Raw genomic sequence first — 18,021 nt, forward strand, 5'->3', positions numbered from 1 at the left:
TCCTGGACAAGGGCTTTTACAGGCATCTTCCACCGACTACAATGTTTAAAATAAAAAAATATTCAGCAAATACCAGGAAAATATACATTGTTGTGCTCACATGACTCAGGTTAGTTGAGTCAAATATTTGAAAAAATTATATTTTGTGTATATTTTATTCAAATTTTGTGCTTTATCCATAGGACCTGTTTTGTCCCTATTCTCAAGAATCACTGACCTATTGATGACAACTGGCTGCAAATTATTATTATATCCAGTCAATTTTCTTTGACGATGTTCAGGTAGCAGATTCAGCGTAACTGAAACAATAATTGAAAGGTATATGCTGAAAATAACAGTAAAGTAAAGTTTAATCAATGAACTTATTCACGCTGAACGAAAACAGGTGTGAAACATGTGACCCCTGCACAATGCAACAATCAGAAAACACCTAGAAAACCCCCCTGCAGAGTCACATTGCTTAGAAAGGTGACATGGGCTATAGAGGACACACCCTAAAGGGAAATGAGGCAATAAGATAAGAACGGAAAGTTATTTTTTGAGTCTTAGGGCTGCAGACTATTTATCATATGACCCCATAACACTGATTTCAACCCACAGGACACTGTGAAACTCACAGCTCCATTTACACCTAAAAAATATGAACACAAAAAGAACCATGAAGTTATGAAATGGCAAGGGGTTAAAATGACAAGCACCCAATAACCATTATTTATCATTATGTTTACGTTTATTATCTGCATTAATAATGGACACATGGACTAGAAATGCTGCCCACTTAAAACTATAAAGCAGGCTGTATGAAGCTAAGAAACAAAAAACAAGTATATATATATATATATATATATATATATATATATATATATGTTTTTTAGTCTTTCCGAAAGAATGGGCAATGCTCTTTGAGCAGTGTTTAACTTCCGGAACGTCACTAATGACACGTATTCAAAATGGCGGCCGAGGCTATGGTAAGTGGCAAAATGAACTCTTTCCTCTAGCTATATATTGACTACTCTCTACTCCTTAAACAAGTAAGACATTGCTGTGTAATTGCGGCAGAGGAAATTAACTGAAGCGATACATGGAATCTTAACGTAAAGATACTATTTACAGGAGTTTATTGTTTGAATGTTTGCAATGTTGCTAACTTAGTTAGCCTGCTAGCTAAAGCTAGCTTGGATGTCACTGAGCTCTGGCTGTTACAGTGATTTTCTTAAATTATGAAATTGTTCGGATACACGTCCAAGAGACATCGGGTTCGTCAGTTATTGGGTTGTCATCCTTGCAGATGTGAGATAAAGCAGAACTTTTCCAGCTAGCTTCAGCACTTACGTCAGGAAGCGTCAAGTTGAGTCTGGTACTCTCGCTGTGGTTATTGTGACTGAAAGGTGTTAGCATGGTAGAAGAGAATGAAATTCAACAAAATACCCACAGAAACCTGGACTAAAACTGTTTCTATTTAACTATTTTGTCATGTTGACACTAAGCAGCTCATACAACATGTTGTGCTGGTTCGTTACCCATCCTGTCATAATTCACTGTTATTGACATTTCAGTTGTTAATTAAACTTTGTGACGTTAGGCTCACCTACATATAAATTACATCAGCAATAAACCAACATTTATATTCTTGATGTTGGCATAGTACAATGCGTGTCGGGATTGTAATATGTTGCCCTTCTTATCCTGTTTGTGTTGAATGATCATGATTACGTTGTAGACTTTAAGTTTAGGTAACAAATCCTTAATACATCACACTTGTAATTATACAGGTTTTGAATATCAGCAACTTTAAAGGATTCCTTGTTGTGGTATTCTACTTTTTCTACCAATGTTTTTTTTTTCCTTTGGAAATGTTGATTAGATTTACTTGAACCAACATTTAGTTCAGCGTATTTTTTTTTCTTAATTGCATTATGTTGCAGTGTTTTAGATGAATATTGATCAATAGACTGATATTAACCCTGATTTTTGTAGTTCAAAAATATCCCCTACCATTATCTTTATTTAGAGCTAAATCACAACTAAGTTAAGTTTCAGACTCATAGTTAGTCATTTACTTTTCAAGTTTGATTCAAATTCATCCATACAGTTTTTCAATCTGTCCATTCTGGAGCCAGCTGCTCTTTATACGAAAAAAAACAAAAACAATCCATCACCCTCCTATTACTTCCTGTTGTCTTCTTTGTCATTTTCACCAGTCGTAACATTCGGCTGTTGTGCTTGTGCCTCAGATGATGTTAAAAAAGTGTTTCTATTGCAGTTTTGTGAATTGTATCCATTTTGATACAGCTGAAAAACCACCTCATCCCAGCGCAAAAACTTTTTAATGAAAAACGTGAGCTTTTCTCCAAATTGGCCTGTTTCCATTAAGAAAATGTATTTTCGTAATTTCAATTTGTGCAACTCCATGGTTAGCGGAAATGCAGCTAGTGTGTAGTCCATCAACGTGTGGAGATGAATGAAAATCACTCCTTATCAGTAAGGTAGTTTTACTGTAAAAGTTTAATCTCTCTGCATCTGCTTTTATGGCTTTGAAACAGTTTAATTGGAGAGGAACTTGGAGAGAACATGTTTTTCCTGTTTTGCTTGGTTCTGGATCGCCGAGGTGACATGAGCATCTTTATTCAGTATGAAGCAGAGGACAGGTCTTTCAGCTTTTTTTATATTCAACACCATTTGCATTAGTGAAGTTACAAATCTGGCTGCTGTTTTATAGTTGATTCTTACCAGCCACTCAAATGTTTAGTGACTTATTACAAAATATGGCTGTGTTGCCACATTCAGAAGGCCTTTATTTAAATCTTTATTGAACCAAATAGTCAGTAAATGGGTTAGGAAACAAGAAACATGAGAACTTTAAGCCAATCAGAATTGCCTGGTTTTACCATCTTCTTGTCTTGTTGTTTGTTCTTGTGTGCTGTCATTCTCCTCTTTCTGATGGAAAGAAGCAGTGATGTTTTACCTCCCAGTCCATACTGTGAAATAAGAGAAGTGCAGCCTGAGCTGAGCGTTTGTTTCATGCCTCCATGCCTGTAAGGAATGGGTCGGTGTTAGTGGTGGCTTCAATAAACAGTATTTGAATAAACAGATTCTCCAGTTTATAGTTTCCTTTTGTAACTTGATCTTCTTCTCATGGATAATAGACTCCAAAGCTGCTTGCGGTATTTTCATTCTTTTGTAAATTTTACCCTCTGAATTTTACGGCTTATTTTGAGATTGTCCAGTAAACAGCCATTTCATTTAATGTAAATACATGAATAAACATGTGTGTAACCTTTCAAATGAAATAACATTGTTGTTTAGTTCACTTCGTATTAATTAACAGTGACCTGTGAGTGTACATGAGTCACCAGAAAAGGCTGAGAAGTGATGCTCAAACTTTAGCTCTTACGCTGTAGAACTCTTCTAAGCTATTGTTTCCTATCTCTGCTGCCTTATTTCTTTAAATTCAAAATCAGAATGAAGTGTGAAAAATAATCAGTCTGCAAGTGAAACTGTATGCAGCACTCCTTTTCACAGATACAGTCTGTCGGTACCATGCTGAAGAAACGTTCGCCTCGTGACCATCATGACTGCTAACTGTGAGCATTATGCAGGGTTAGTTGGGTTGTTGACTGGTTGCTGCTGTGTGTTGCAGGAGACATGGTGGGCCTTGCTGCTGCTGGTGGCGCTGCTCCCTGTGGGCCGGTCCTTCTATGTCCCCGGCGTCGCTCCTCAGAACTTCCATGAGGGCGCTCAAGTAGAAATTAAGGTAAAGCTGAAACTCTAGTAAATTATTTGCAATTTTCATTTGACATTTCACAATAAGGATGTGGTTTGAAGTTGTGTAATGTTCTCCAGGTTTTAATCTGATTGGCGAGCTTTTAGAAAGTTACACAAGACACTAAAATTGATCTTCTGTCCCTTGTTTTATTTGTTAACTCCCCAGTTAACAGTTTTTATGAACCTTCTGTGTCCCTGTTCATTTTTAAGAATCATAATTGGGTGGGTTTTTTGCAACTGGTAAATTTCAAAGTAGAAAATATCTAAATATCTTGTAAACCAGAATTGTCAAGAGATATAAGACAACATCTTAGCATTGAAAACTATCAGAAATTCAGATGAAACAAGCTGCCAGCTATTTAAACTGGCTATTTATTCCTGGGATTTTCCTCCCAATTCATCATAAATGGTTAATAATTAGAGACTTCTGCACTAAAAACAGCAACTTCCTTTTATAAATTCAGCACTCATGTCTTCAGTTGTCTTTATTTAGGATGTAGAGGTACTTGATGCTTTTCAATGTTTCCTGTTTGCTGTAGACCAGGTGTGTGTGTGTGTGTGTGTTTGGATGAGCCAGTGTTGACTGAATGCGATTGTCTTTTCAGGCGGTGAAGCTGACCAGCTCCCGTACACAGCTTCCATATGAATACTATTCCCTGCCTTTCTGTAAGCCTGGCTCCGTCTTATACAAGGCAGAAAACTTGGGTAGGTGGGCTGCAGATTGTGGCATTGATTTTTATAAATTTGCTTGTTTTTCAGTGTCGACTATGTTCATGTAAAAAAAAAAAAACAACTAATTTTCTGACTTAGATGACTTTATGTGTATGGTTGAGCACAGCTTGTCAGACAGTACTTGGGGCCCGTGTGCTGTAGAGAATTTAAACTTGATTAACATTATTTACAAAACATATTTACACTCTCAAAATGGGTTTTGCACACCGGTACATTGCTAGCTGTCAGTTTTTTTATTTACCTATTTTTCATAATGTCTCACAAAGCTCAAGGGAATTTTGTGTTAAATCTTGTTTTAACAGTTTTTTTTTTCTTTTAATTTGTGTTAAAACAGATACTATATTAAAAACTACTATATTAGAAAGAGTGTTAATTTGAGTATGTTCAACACAGCAAAAACTTATTGGGCTATTTGTGTTTTATTTTTGTCCATTTTGCTGCAGTCAGTATGCTAAATGCGGCAGAAAACGCTGCAGTTTTTGTTTTGATGGAATATTACAAGATATTACGATATTTTGTAATATCTTGTAATATTTGATGCCAGCAGCCAATCAGAATCAGACTGATACATAAATTTGGGTTATAACTAGAGATACACTGATCCAATATTAATATCAGTATTGGTCCCGATATTGAAAAAACATTTAAATCGGGTATCGGTGACAATGTGCCCGATCCATGAGGGCAGATCTATTCAGTCTAATTCCATGCTTTGTGGTCTGAGTGATGTCAAACTTTATTATGTATTTTACATTATTTTTAAAATGACTAATTGCACTTTCTGAACTATTTGAAAGAAGGTTTTTTTAAACATGTTTGACCTGTTGATTTAGTCAGTTTTTGTTTATTTTATTTTATTTTTATTTTTTTCACATTAACAGTTCTACTCCTAATTCCACTAACTCAACAAATTAAAGTTGTGTTGTTTTTACATATTTGACCAAGCTTGTGAAGCTATTGGTATATTTTAATAAACATAGTTATTATTTATTTTATAAAATAAATAATACATTTATTTGAGCAATCAAATAAATTTGTAATTCAATACATTTATATCTGTGTTTAAAAAAATAAACATTTTAAGTCAGTTCAGCACTGTTTTTTGTATCGGATCAATATCAGCCTATATCTGCATTAGAAGTGAAAAAAGTGGATCACTGGTTAAAACACGAGCAAAGTGAAACTCTAAGAAAGTTATATATTTTGGATAAGACAGTAACTGTTTATAATTAAACAGTTTCTCACAATAGCAAACAAAACATTTGGCAGTAAACAGATTAGCTCATCTTTGTGCTGTTCAAACTCACTAAGATGGACATACTAAGAACAAGTTAAAAGAGCAATCGAATTTGTAAAATGTAATTTTTTTTGCTGTCTTTTTATGTTTTTTTGACTTATTGTTGATATTATCAGATATTTAAATATCTAACTTTAGTCATTCTTGTGCCTTTGTTTGTAATATCTTTTATCCTGGTGTTATTTGCACAGGTGAAGTTTTACGTGGCGATCGCATTGTGAATACGCTCTACAATGTAAAGATGAACGAGGATAAGAAATGTGAGCTGATGTGCGACAAGAAGAAGCTCAACGTGGAGGAGAGTAAGCTGGTGGCTGAACGAATCCAGGAGGAGTACTACGTTCACCTGTGAGTTCATCCCATTTACCCTCTAATGCCCGTTTATCAAGCAGAAAACCAACAAGCTAGTTCCAAATAATTGCTCTTAATATAATCTAACATGGTTTAGGAACCAGTTTTTAATTACCCACATTAAATTTGTGTTTATTTTAGTTTTTACTTTCTTGCATTTATAATCTGACTGGGGGAATTAAAGGCTTGGGAACTGAAAACCAAATGAAGAGTGGTGTTGATGTGTGTTATTTCAGGATTGCAGACAACCTTCCAGTTGCCACCAGGTTGGAGTTTTACCCCAACAGAGAAACGGGAGGAGATGAGGAGCAGAAGAAGGTTGCAGATAAAGATGTTCAGTTTGAACATGGCTACAGACTTGGCTTCGTCGACAACAATAAGGTAGATTTCACACTCGCCTCTTCAGAAGCAGCTTTTGCCTCATTACTCACTAACTGACTCAACCCAAGGAATGCACGTTTATCATTAACCATACAAGTGAATGTGAATATAGTAGGATATCGTTAAAAATCATTTTATTTTTGTTTTCTGATAAAGGCTTTACATGAACTTTTGAATGTCACATAAAACAATTTAAATACTTTAAAAACAGTGAGTTAAAGATTCTATGTAGATTTTATGAGCTGATAAAGCCCATCAGTAAATTTTAGGGGTGCACCGATTTTTTCAGCCAGCTGGTTTATCGGCCAGCCAAATTATTGGTGCTGATTTCCTTAATTTGGGGAGATCGGTGATCGGCCGATTTTTACATATGAAGCCGATCTTATCCACTGATCTTATCTAATTTGACAAAGGTCTAAGAATCAGCCTTTGTCCTCTTCTGCTCTCAGATGAGAACGGTTTGACTGACAGACCGGCCCACCAAGTTATGTTTGCACATTTATAATTAACAATAGTGACCTCACTGCTGCCAACTCAACAACTTTCTTGATATATTGAGCAACATTTCAGACAAAAAAAAAAAATGGTATCGGCCGAAATCGGAATTGGCAGGTTAAGCTTTTTAAAAGATCGGTAATTGGTGATCAGCCAGAAAACTGCAATCGGTGCACTCATAGTTAATATATAATGTGAATTTTGAGCGAAATTTTAAAATGTCTCAAAACAGAAAATAAAACACAAATTAAACATGTTTGTGTCTACTGGTTTAGAGCGAATCAACCAGGCTGTGCAAATGTTAATAGCATGGCTCTAACAAACAGGAAGTAGATGTCGTAAACCAGCATGGAGCACAGATTTCTCTGTCACACTCTAGGTTTGACAGAGAAATATTTCAGAACAGGTGAAAACCACTCCAAGCGCTCGTTCATCACTTCAATCAATTGGATTTCCAGTTCTCAGCAATATGAAACAGAAGTTTGGGAAAACACTAATTAAATCCTGTGGTTTTTTTTTCTTCCAGTTTTATCTGCACAACCACCTGTCCTTCATCCTGTACTTTCACAGGGAGAAGGTAGAAGAGGGGGAGACTCACAACTACAGAGTGGTGCGTTTTGAGGTTGTACCTCAAAGTGTCAAAGTGGAAGGTTGGTATCAACACGAGCTTTCCAAAAGCTTTTGCTTTGGTGATTGTGTCAAACTCTAGGTTAACGCTGACTATTCTGGTCAAATGAAACCAATGTGTCGGTCAGAAAGTCACCTGTTGCTTTGAATTTCTTTTCCTTTTTTTGATATGTAGATCTAAAGGCTGTTGAAACAGAAAAAACCTGCACTCTGCCTGAAGCCAGTGGTTCTGCCCCCCAGGAGATTGACCCAACCAAAGACAACGAGATTCTTTTCACATATTCTGTCACATGGAAGGTCAGTGAAATGAAACCCTTTCTAATCAGAAGTCAGGTCTGGTTGTAAAACATCTAAAGCCCTCCATATAAATAGATCAGCTGGTCTGACGCAAAGAATAAACAAAACAACACTTCTGATGTTTTTAAATTGAATTTAGAAAATATGTTGGTCAAAAAACAGTCATCGTAAGGATTTAACTGAATAAGATAAAAGTGGTGTACAGTTGGCATAAAATTAAAATGACCATCCATGCTTGTTTCAAATGGCAAAACTCAGTTCACCTAAATCTATTAGCTATTTTTTTTTTAAATTAACAGATAGTTTTTTTTTTTTTTTGCTGCTGATTCTGATGGATGTGGTGATGAACCAGGTTTATTTCGCTTAACAGACAAACCTGTTTATCTTCTAACAGTAATTGGAGATCTCTTCTCAGACACTTAGGCCATCTTTAAGTCCCTACTGAGAATCTTTAAAATGCGTTTAAGAGCATTTACCATCCGGTGCCATAAGATTTCAGTGTGTTTTCCTGATTCAAAGCTCGAGTTCACTGTTTGGCCTGCCGTTGTTGGTTACGTTTTGATATCAAACCAGGTATCAAAACCTCGTTTGATACCTGGTATCAAACCAGGTATCTATCTAAAAATCTATTTGTTTTATTTTAGAAAGATTAGGTTTATCTAAAAAAAAATTGATAAACCTAATTAATATTTTCTCAGTTTGAGTCCCTGAACTTCTTGTCTCATTTGCACAGGAGAGTGAGGTGAAGTGGGCCTCTCGCTGGGACACATACCTGACCATGAGCGACGTCCAGATTCACTGGTTCTCCATCGTCAACTCTGTGGTGGTCGTCTTCTTCCTCTCTGGTACGGCTGTAAGGCTTCATGATCTTTGTTCACTACTCCAACAAACCTCTGAGGCCAGAAATGGGACAACAGATTAGAGTAAATGACAAGCAGATGAACTCTATATAAAGTGGTTTATGCTCAGATTTTTGTCTGTAAAAATGTTTTAAATGATCTATCATTGTATTTCCTCTTCACAAAAAATACTATACTGTTGGTCTGTCACATGAAATTCCAGTAAAATCTACTGATGCTTGTGGGTGTATCTTGACTTTTCAAAATGTTCAACTAGCATAAAGAGGCTTTCATTATGGGAGTTGACAGAGTGGAGAAGCTACAACCATAAAGTGACAAAAAGTTTTGTTTTTTTTTCTATAAAACTTATATGATATTTTGGTTTTATCTATGTATTAGCACTCGTACTTTGATTTTTTTGAAAATCAGTTAATGAGATGGAAGTGTCATTTTTTCAAATCTGAGGATTTTCTCCTTTTCACGTTATGACACAATGTCAGTAGCTGCGTTTCCATTACAAATGTAAGTAAAACTTTATCAACATTCCGCTAATGTCAAAAAAATACAATTTTGCAATTTTTGTGTTTCCATTAAAAAACAAACTCAATTAAAATCACACATGAATAAGTTTGTTTGCGCGATAAGTCATTAAAAACACGCCGCACCATAGTTCTTCTACTACTTCCTGTAGAGGAAGGAGTAGAACTTCCTCTACAGGAAGTTTGTGTTTCAAAGTCTTCGTGTTTTGCACCAGTGTTAACATCTGGTTGTTGATGTAAAAAAATATTGCCATTACAGTTTTGTGAAATAAAGCAATCTTAATATGGCCACAAATGAGAATCAGCTTTTATTGTCATCATACAGCAAAGAAAACAGACAACATAAGACATGGGCAGACTGGTGCCTGAGGCTGCAGCCCTGGGAGGCACTTCCCTTTCATAAGATGAGAATAACAACATCATATCTCACACTGTCAGATTCAACTCTGACCCTACAGGACGCAGTATGAGGTTGAAAAAGAAAAACCACATCATCCTAGCACCGCAATTTATTGTTGAAAAATTAGAGTTTTTTTTCTTTTTTTTTACTTGGTGTGTTTCGATCAAGTAAATTTATTTTCAAAATGTCAAATCGCGCAATTATATGGTTTGTGGAAACGCAGCTACTGTTTCATTCTAAACGCCACAGAAAGAGTTTGTCTTTCTGGTTGCATCAACCCTTTTTCCTTCTCTGTCTGTCTTCCAGGGATTTTGAGTATGATCATCATTAGAACCTTGCGGAAGGACATTGCCAACTACAACAGAGAGGACGACATTGTAAGAAAATACCAAATACAAAGAGTGTTTGCTCCAACATATCGTTTTCATCTTTGAGATTTTGCCTGTTAAAATCTGCTTTTTATTCACAGGCTCAGTCCTGTTTTTTCTAAGTAGTGTTTCTCATTTCTAACCAGGAAGACACGATGGAGGAGTCGGGATGGAAGAACGTCCATGGCGATGTCTTCAGACCACCGCAGTATCCCATGATCCTCAGCTCCCTGCTGGGCTCAGGGATCCAGCTTTTCTGCATGATCCTCATTGTCATCTGTGAGTTTGGCTTCTGTCCTCTTTGCTCTACAAAACTTTGCCATTTTCAAAATTCTTATTCCTTATAAGATTTTTTTTTAAAATTCACATGACCAGCATGTTTGCTTATGAAGTCTAATATGTTCGTATGAATGAATAAACATGTAATAAAACACAAACTACTGCAGCTGTTTTAGAGGTCATTGTTCAGCCTGCCTGTTCTCACTAAGCTTATCATGTTGTTTTACCTCAGATCCACATGGTTGAGTCGTTCCTCAGATAATAATGCTCGTCTGTTTTTGCGTTGCAGTTGTTGCCATGTTGGGCATGTTGTCTCCATCGAGCAGAGGAGCCTTGATGACTACTTCATGTTTCCTCTTCATGTTTATGGGGTAAAAGCCTCAATAGCTGCTTTAAATCCTCACAGAAACAGGATAAGGTGATGTTTCAATGAGAATACCTCTAACCTTTGGATGTTTTTCCTTCAGTGTGTTTGGGGGTTATTTTGCTGGCAGACTGTACCGCACACTAAAGGGCCATCGGTGGAGGAAAGGAGCATTTTGTGTAAGTCAATCTTTAGTGGGTTTTTTTTATTTTATATGTTCTTATGACAGCAGAATTGTATTCATTTCATCCAGTCTTACTGGTTGAAGTATAGTTCACTAGAAACTGAAGACATGGGACAATAAAGCTGCAGAATAAGTTGTCATCTCTGGTCAAAGTCAGGCACAGGGCAACGTAGTCTAAAACATTCCAACACAAACATCCAGAGAACAACAGTGATGCTCTACTTATTCACTGTAATGTGTCTCAAAACAACTCTGGAGCCTTGTTTCAAACTAAGCAATTTGTAAGGTTTGTATTGTTTTTATTTAGATAAAACTGTAACATTAAATTCGTTCAGTGATCTCCAAGCATGAAACCAGCTTTACGTTTTGCTGGTCAAGTTTCGGGGAGCAACTGGGGCTGAAGTCTGTTTTTCATTTGTTTCTCTTCCAGACGGCCACTTTGTATCCCGGAGCGGTGTTTGGAATCTGCTTCGTTCTGAACTGTTTCATTTGGGGGGAACACTCCTCGGGAGCAGTGAGTTCAGTCCTTTTAAACCCAACCAGAAAGGTTTTCTACTGGGAGTAAATGCTACTAAACCTCTGAAGGTTTTCTGGATCAAAAATTAGAATCGGTGTAAAATATTTCAATTCATACTTGCTGTTATCTAAGGTGGTCATAATGAGAAAAATACTTTCTGGTGATGTCACAATGTCATACTGTGATTTAAAGTGGTCAGTCTAAATATTTTAGATCAGCATGTTGATAAAATCAACATGTTGTGATGACTTCCTGAAGGCAGAGTGTCAGAAAGAGCAGGGGTTTTTAAAGAGACAGAGGCCTAATTTCAAGGCATTAAATTACAAAGTCAAATTTCTTTAAGTCATATTTGACATATATAGCATTTTCATAACAACTGAAGGTAACATTGTTACTTGATTGTGCTATAAAACAAAGGCAAGACAGGATGAAGGCTTAGCTTTTCATGGTCGATTTCTCTCATCTGATGTTTCTTGACGTTTCTCGTGGTCTCCTGTCCTGCTCTGGACTCCAGGTTCCCTTCACCACCATGCTGGCCCTGCTGTGCATGTGGTTCGGCATCTCCATGCCTCTGGTCTACCTGGGTTACTACTTTGGCTTCCGTAAGCAGCCTTATGATAACCCGGTGCGCACCAACCAGATTCCCCGCCAGGTCCCGGAGCAGCGCTGGTACATGAACAAGTTTGTGGGGTGAGTGTGCTCCAGATCCTCATCCATTCTATTTATAGACTTGTAGTGCATCAACTAAAAGTTTTCTTTTCTTTCTCTACCTCCCAGAATCCTCATGGCTGGGATCTTACCGTTTGGCGCCATGTTCATAGAACTCTTCTTCATCTTCAGTGTAAGTCTAAGCTCATCTTTTCAGTTCTAAGGAAATTCTTCCCTATTATTAGGAAATGAAAATGAAGGTTAGATCCCAGGCCCTGTAACATCCTCATCAATGTGTTTGTGTCGCCACCTACAGGCCATCTGGGAGAACCAGTTTTACTACCTCTTTGGCTTTCTGTTCCTGGTTTTCATCATCCTGGTGGTGTCCTGCTCTCAGATCAGCATTGTGATGGTCTATTTCCAGCTGTGTGCAGAGGTAAGGCCGCCAAGACGCAGGAGTGTCACTATGGTTATTTGGCGTTTCATGCCACACGGAGAACGATGACGTGCTGTGTCTGTGTTCCTCATCGTCAGGACTACCGGTGGTGGTGGAGAACGTTCCTGGTGTCAGGAGGCTCTGCTTTCTACGTCCTGATTTACGCAGTCTTCTACTTTGTCAATAAGGTAAAAACCAGGAGAACTCAACTCTGATCAGAGCTGACCTTAATCATTCTGCATCACTAGAAACTGCTGTCTGATTAAAAGTCTCTAAAAGTTTAACATGGATGTAAAAATTAATTCAATTTAAAAAAAAAACTTTACTGATTGCCGAGGGAAGTGAAATGTTGTTGCTCATATTATCCCAGTTTGTTCAAAATAATTGTAGTTGATACTGATGGTAGGGTATGCAACCGGCATTCATTTTCTGACTAGAGGAAGGGTTGCTTCATGTTAGGGAATATTTGACACTATTGCTGAAAAGTACAAAAACAACTCTCTTCTTTGTTTACCATTAAAAAGCACAACCCCTTAGACCTTGACGTGGGTGTCGCAGGTTCAATTCCCAGCCTGGCGACCTTTGCCGCATGTCTTCCCCTTCTCTCATCACCCTCTTTCCTGTCAATTAACTATGAAATAAAGGCCACTAGAGCCAATAAAACCTTTTGGGGAAAAAAAAGGTTTAAGTCTTAAATTCACGTATATAAAATTGAAGCCTTAAAATGTTTTAAATTTCTTTAAATAAAGAAGTCTGCCTTAAATATTAATCACAGATGACAGGACTATTTATTCTGTAGTTTATTTTTCTCGTGAGACTTTTCTAACAGGCAAAAGCTTAAGTGGCATAAAGACATCTTCATTACATTCTGAGTCAAGGTGCTTGAGGCTACCGCTAATTAGCTGCTAATATACCCGTACCAGCTACCATTTTGTGTCCATCATTGGTAAGTGTAAATTATCACCAGTTGACTGGATAACATTCATGTTCACCACCGGCTCACTTCTTTTGCCAACCCATACGATCCTGGGCAAGAAAAAAAAAAAGGAAACAAACTTCACTCTACCATGTAAAATATGCAATTTTCCTTTGTATGTTTCTATTATAATGAAAATCTTGAATTTCAATCATAGTGGTCTTAAAATGTCTTAAGTTTGAGTTGGTGAAACCTGCAGGACCCTGTTGCAGGACGACGTTCAATGGCAGGGGGCTTGTATCAGGGAAGAAGGTGGGAAACTATCAGTCAAACTGTCCTCCATTTTAGAAATGTCAAACTTAGTCAAACTGAAAATATTTATATTTACAACATACAGACCACTGGTGAGTCGCTGTCGCTGTTTTCTCAGCCAAAACACCTTCCCTGCTAATTGTTTGGGAAACGGTACAAAATGTGTTGCTAGCAGCTAAAATGGTGGTTATCAGGCTTCCTCCTCTCCAAACGGTCTCTCTAACATGACCTCTGTCTGTTTCAGGTGTTTCTGATTTAAAAACTCAAAATCTCTTTCTGTGTGTGTGATTTGTCTCTAGCTGGACATTGTGGAGTTCATCCCCTCCCTGTTGTACTTTGGTTACACCACCCTCATGGTGTTGTCCTTCTGGCTGCTAACGGGCACAATCGGTTTCTACGCAGCCTACATGTTCATCAGGAAAATCTACGCCGCGGTCAAGATCGACTGATTCCTCGGAGCCGCTGCTGTTCTCCTAGTTCTTGGTTTATTTTTCTGAATTTTTTTTAATACGTTTGTTTTTTTATTATTGTTATTATTATTCTTTTTGTCCAACAAGCACTGACTTGTGTGCAGAAGGAACTGGGGTTTATTGATATGATGCAACAACCCCATCTGCTGGCCACATGGTGGAATAACAGCAAAACAGCAGAGCTTAGCTTGCTGTTTTCCCCCGTCCTGCCCTCCTCTCCTCCGTGTCGGGACAGAGACCTGGACGGTGTCTTCCTCTACTGGGAATGTTGGTGTCTCCGGTCGCCTCACCCTGCACACACACACACACACAGCGGGCCAAAGCTTGTCAGTTTTTTTTTTTTTTTTTTTTTTCAATGTTTCCAACTTAAAGTTTTCATTTTGGCCACCATCATATTTTTTTTGTTGTTTTTTTTCTTCTTCTTTTCTTTTAATTGTCTCCTTGGACACCATTTTCTTGTGTTTTCTTCAAACTAATCACGTCTGACTTCACTGATTCTGCTGTCAGAGGGAGACTTTAGGTTTCGATTCAGAGACTTTATGGATCAGGGTTTTGGTGTTTGACTTGATGGGGAATTATGCTCTTTTACATTGTAATACAAGAGAAGGATCAATTAAGTGCTCCATGACTTTTTTTTTTTTTTTTTTTTTAATGGGTTTGTCGTGTCCCCGTTGGAACCAAGTTACCCACAATCCATCTCGGCGCACCGGTTCGTTTATTCTAAATGTTTCAGAACCACTTCTGATTGGACGTAAATATTTGGATCGAACAGCGGTGGCTACGGCGACACAGGTGGAGCGGCCACGGGACGAACGGCACGAAGGAGGAGACCGTTTGTGTCCGAAAGCAGAACGTACTGAAGTATCTTGTGTAGCCTTAGCAGTCCCAGAGCCTGCAGAACTATGCAGTAATGGAAAGAGTGTTCAAAGCTAATATCAAAGGACCGTATTTGTTTAAAAGGAGAAAAAACAATCACAGTAAGCCGTAAAGTTTACATCTAAAGTTTGACTTTTGCTCAAAGATCAGATCTGCATCATTAGCTGTAGCTGTAAATGTTATCTTAGCCATTTTCACACATCAGTGCTGAACGTTTTCAGGAGATCTTTGGTTCTGGAATCTTGTCTGATAAATTATTCTGAAACCCAACTCACCACACAATCCTTCCTGATGGGAAATCTTTCCCCTTGGAGCATTTTGTTCACACGCTGTACATCCCCACACGACTTTTCCATAAAGCTCCAGCGAAGTGTGTGAAAATGGCTTTCAACAGAGTTTCAGCTGTCCAATGTTCTTAAAACACACACAGTCAGCTGCTCTTACACATCACCTTACTTTCTTCCCTGAAACTTTAACTTAAAAACTAACTTTAGGATACATTTCAGAAAACGGTGACATTAAGGGCTCCACAAAGATGATCCATCGTAGCAAAAACATTGAGATGTGCTCAGTGGCTACAGGAGAAGGTTCAGTGATTCATTTAGAGTTTAAAATATCTTCCCTTCCTTCACATCTGACATATTGGTGTGAATAATACAGATTAATCTATAATTAGCATTAAGCTGTGAATTTCTTTGCACCTGTGGTGAATCCCCACTCACATAACGGCTGCAGCAGCTTTGAATAACTGGATATGTTTTCAGATTTCCTGAAATCCCACAAAATCTTTTTTTCTGGGCTTATCGGCACAGAATCCAGCTAACGGACTGAATGTTGCATAAGAGGAAAACTTTTCCAAGAGCATAAACAAATGAAATGGAAGTAATTTTTATTTCATTTATTTTGTGATTTGAATTAAATGACATTTCTGGGGGAGTTTTTTTTTTTTCTACCACTCCCTTTAAGGTGTACTGGTACTTAAATCTTCACTCATTTAAACCAAGAAAGTGGAAATAAGTCATTTCCTGGTCCTCATTATAATCCCAAACTGCTCCCAGAGGAAAGGCGAGATGAGCTGAGGTCAGTCGAAGTCTGGCTTGGCGAATTCTTACACATTTATTTCCATTTGCTTATGGGAACCTTATTAAACTTTCCGAATCCTCTTTACTTCTGCCTGACTTTAAGGTGGAGCCACTCCTCTCCTGCTGCTGAGGTGCACACGCCAGGAGAGATTTTTTTTTTTAAACAGACTCGAGAGGCCTGGGTTCTGTGTGTGAACATATGCACGGATCAGGGTTTCCAGTGTAAATAAGAGCTTTGTATTTGTTACGTTTGGCTGTTTGTGGCACTCTGTAATGATTCCTGTCATTGTTTTAGCCAAAAGCATGATGCTCTTGATGACTTTTAGAGCAATGTTTTTTTTTTGTTTTTTTTTTATTTTAACTTTCTGTTTGTTTCTTTTACAGATTGTCTATATACAAAATGTACAATGATAATAAAGTGATGACAAGTTGAATATGAAAATTGGCTCTTTTTTTTTTTTTTTTATTATTTTTCTAACAAACCTCTGAGGCCTTCAGAGTCACTGGATTTCTCCTGAAATTAATCTTTGGTAATATGTTGCCCTAGATTTTAATAAGGGCAATCAGAAGGAAGGGGGCTGAATAGAAATGTGCACCATATTTTTTAAGAAAAACAAAAAAAACAATTGTATAATTTTTCTTCCACTTCACTATTATGCTACACTTTATATTGGCCTGTCACATGAAAACATTACAATTTGTGGTTGGACTCAACCAAATTGTGGACAAGTTCAGGAGTGGAAATGTTTTTACTGACGCTGTACATGAACCCCTCGTTTAAATGTCGCAAAACATAATCTGGCTGTGCATCTGGGTCGGGCGGTTCTCTAGCCATCCATCTTGGTTTACAGTGATAAATCACCACACTGCTCCTTCCCATGTGAAAGTGTTCATTTGTGTGTTCAGTGTCTAGCAGCTCGCCTTGACTCGTGTCGTTTCCCTCCAGATTCTGCTGAAGAACATGTTACAAAACCAAAGCAGCTGCTATTCCTGGGTTATGGCACAGAACCCATCCTGTAAGTGTATGTATGGGAGTCTGCTCAGCTGATGTAAGTATAGGTTTGCTATAATTAGGCCAGTCTTGACAACTCGAGTCAGGCACTCAGACATATTCGTCCAGCTCTTCCAGATGTAATCCAGACTCTGGACCGGGATGGGAAAGTCTATGGATGGTTTTATTATTCTTTAGATTTTCACAGTAACAACAATCTAGATTTTTCCACATAATTTTTGGCTACTTTGCATGAAGCTGTTGTCCCTGTTTTATTCTGACCTGTCACAAAGAGCCACAGACAAAGTCCAGATTGTTTCTCTTCAACATTTGAAATAGAATCATATCTTCAAAATTAAATATGCATGAAAAATGTAAACAATATAAATTATAAATATTAATTATATTACTTTTTTTTTTATGAAGCCCAACTTAAAAGATTAAAGTTGCTGTCAAACTTATGGCCACATGCTGGCATACTTAAAAACTATTTTTACATGCATCCAATTGTTAAGACGTGGCTAAGACATACATTTAGTCACATCAAAGGCTTCCGGCCAATCGACGTTTTCACCACATCATAGATACAGACGATGAAAACTAGGTTCTGGACACTGGAGAAGGACCTCTGAAGCCCTTTCTCCATTGTTAAGTCTCTCTCTACAGGCGGGTTAATGTCTGTTTCAGTTCTTGCCAAGCTGGGAGTGTCCCCACAGGCAGCGATCCTCACTACGTAGGTATGATCTGGACAGGAACAGGTGGGCAGGTGTGAGCGCCCAGGAGTTGTGCCCGATGCTCCGATTATGTCAATGGATTGTGAACCATTGGGCGGCCAGATTCTCCAAAATCTCAGAT

At 37.8% G+C, this 18,021-nt stretch overlaps 1 protein-coding gene across 1 annotated transcript; it reads left to right on the top strand.

The window, feature by feature from the left end:
* The first annotated feature begins 897 nt into the window (after nucleotides 1-897).
* On the top strand, nucleotides 898-16,617 carry tm9sf4 (transmembrane 9 superfamily protein member 4). The gene is made up of 18 exons (XM_014973984.2): nucleotides 898-968; nucleotides 3,641-3,754; nucleotides 4,371-4,470; nucleotides 5,986-6,142; nucleotides 6,382-6,526; nucleotides 7,548-7,671; nucleotides 7,824-7,945; nucleotides 8,679-8,790; nucleotides 10,030-10,100; nucleotides 10,238-10,370; nucleotides 10,660-10,741; nucleotides 10,838-10,913; nucleotides 11,349-11,432; nucleotides 11,950-12,125; nucleotides 12,213-12,276; nucleotides 12,400-12,519; nucleotides 12,618-12,707; nucleotides 14,047-16,617. The coding sequence occupies exons 1-18, from the start codon at nucleotides 951-953 to the stop codon at nucleotides 14,194-14,196; spliced, it is 1,938 nt and encodes a 645-aa protein (XP_014829470.2). The 5' UTR covers nucleotides 898-950; the 3' UTR covers nucleotides 14,197-16,617.
* Nucleotides 16,618-18,021: the final 1,404 nt, after the last annotated feature.

The sequence above is a fragment of the Poecilia mexicana genome, unplaced genomic scaffold (genome assembly GCF_051168715.1).
Source record: "Poecilia mexicana isolate PSO_F unplaced genomic scaffold, ASM5116871v1 scaffold_7, whole genome shotgun sequence".
Lineage (NCBI taxonomy): Eukaryota > Metazoa > Chordata > Actinopteri > Cyprinodontiformes > Poeciliidae > Poecilia > Poecilia mexicana.

Bases quoted from the DNA above. Each gene is read 5' to 3' on its own strand.
- tm9sf4 (XM_014973984.2), top strand. The intron at 6,527-7,547 runs GTAGATTTCACA...TTTTTCTTCCAG, and splicing joins GCTTCGTCGACAACAATAAG to TTTTATCTGCACAACCACCT. The intron at 12,277-12,399 runs GTAAGTCTAAGC...CGCCACCTACAG, and splicing joins AACTCTTCTTCATCTTCAGT to GCCATCTGGGAGAACCAGTT.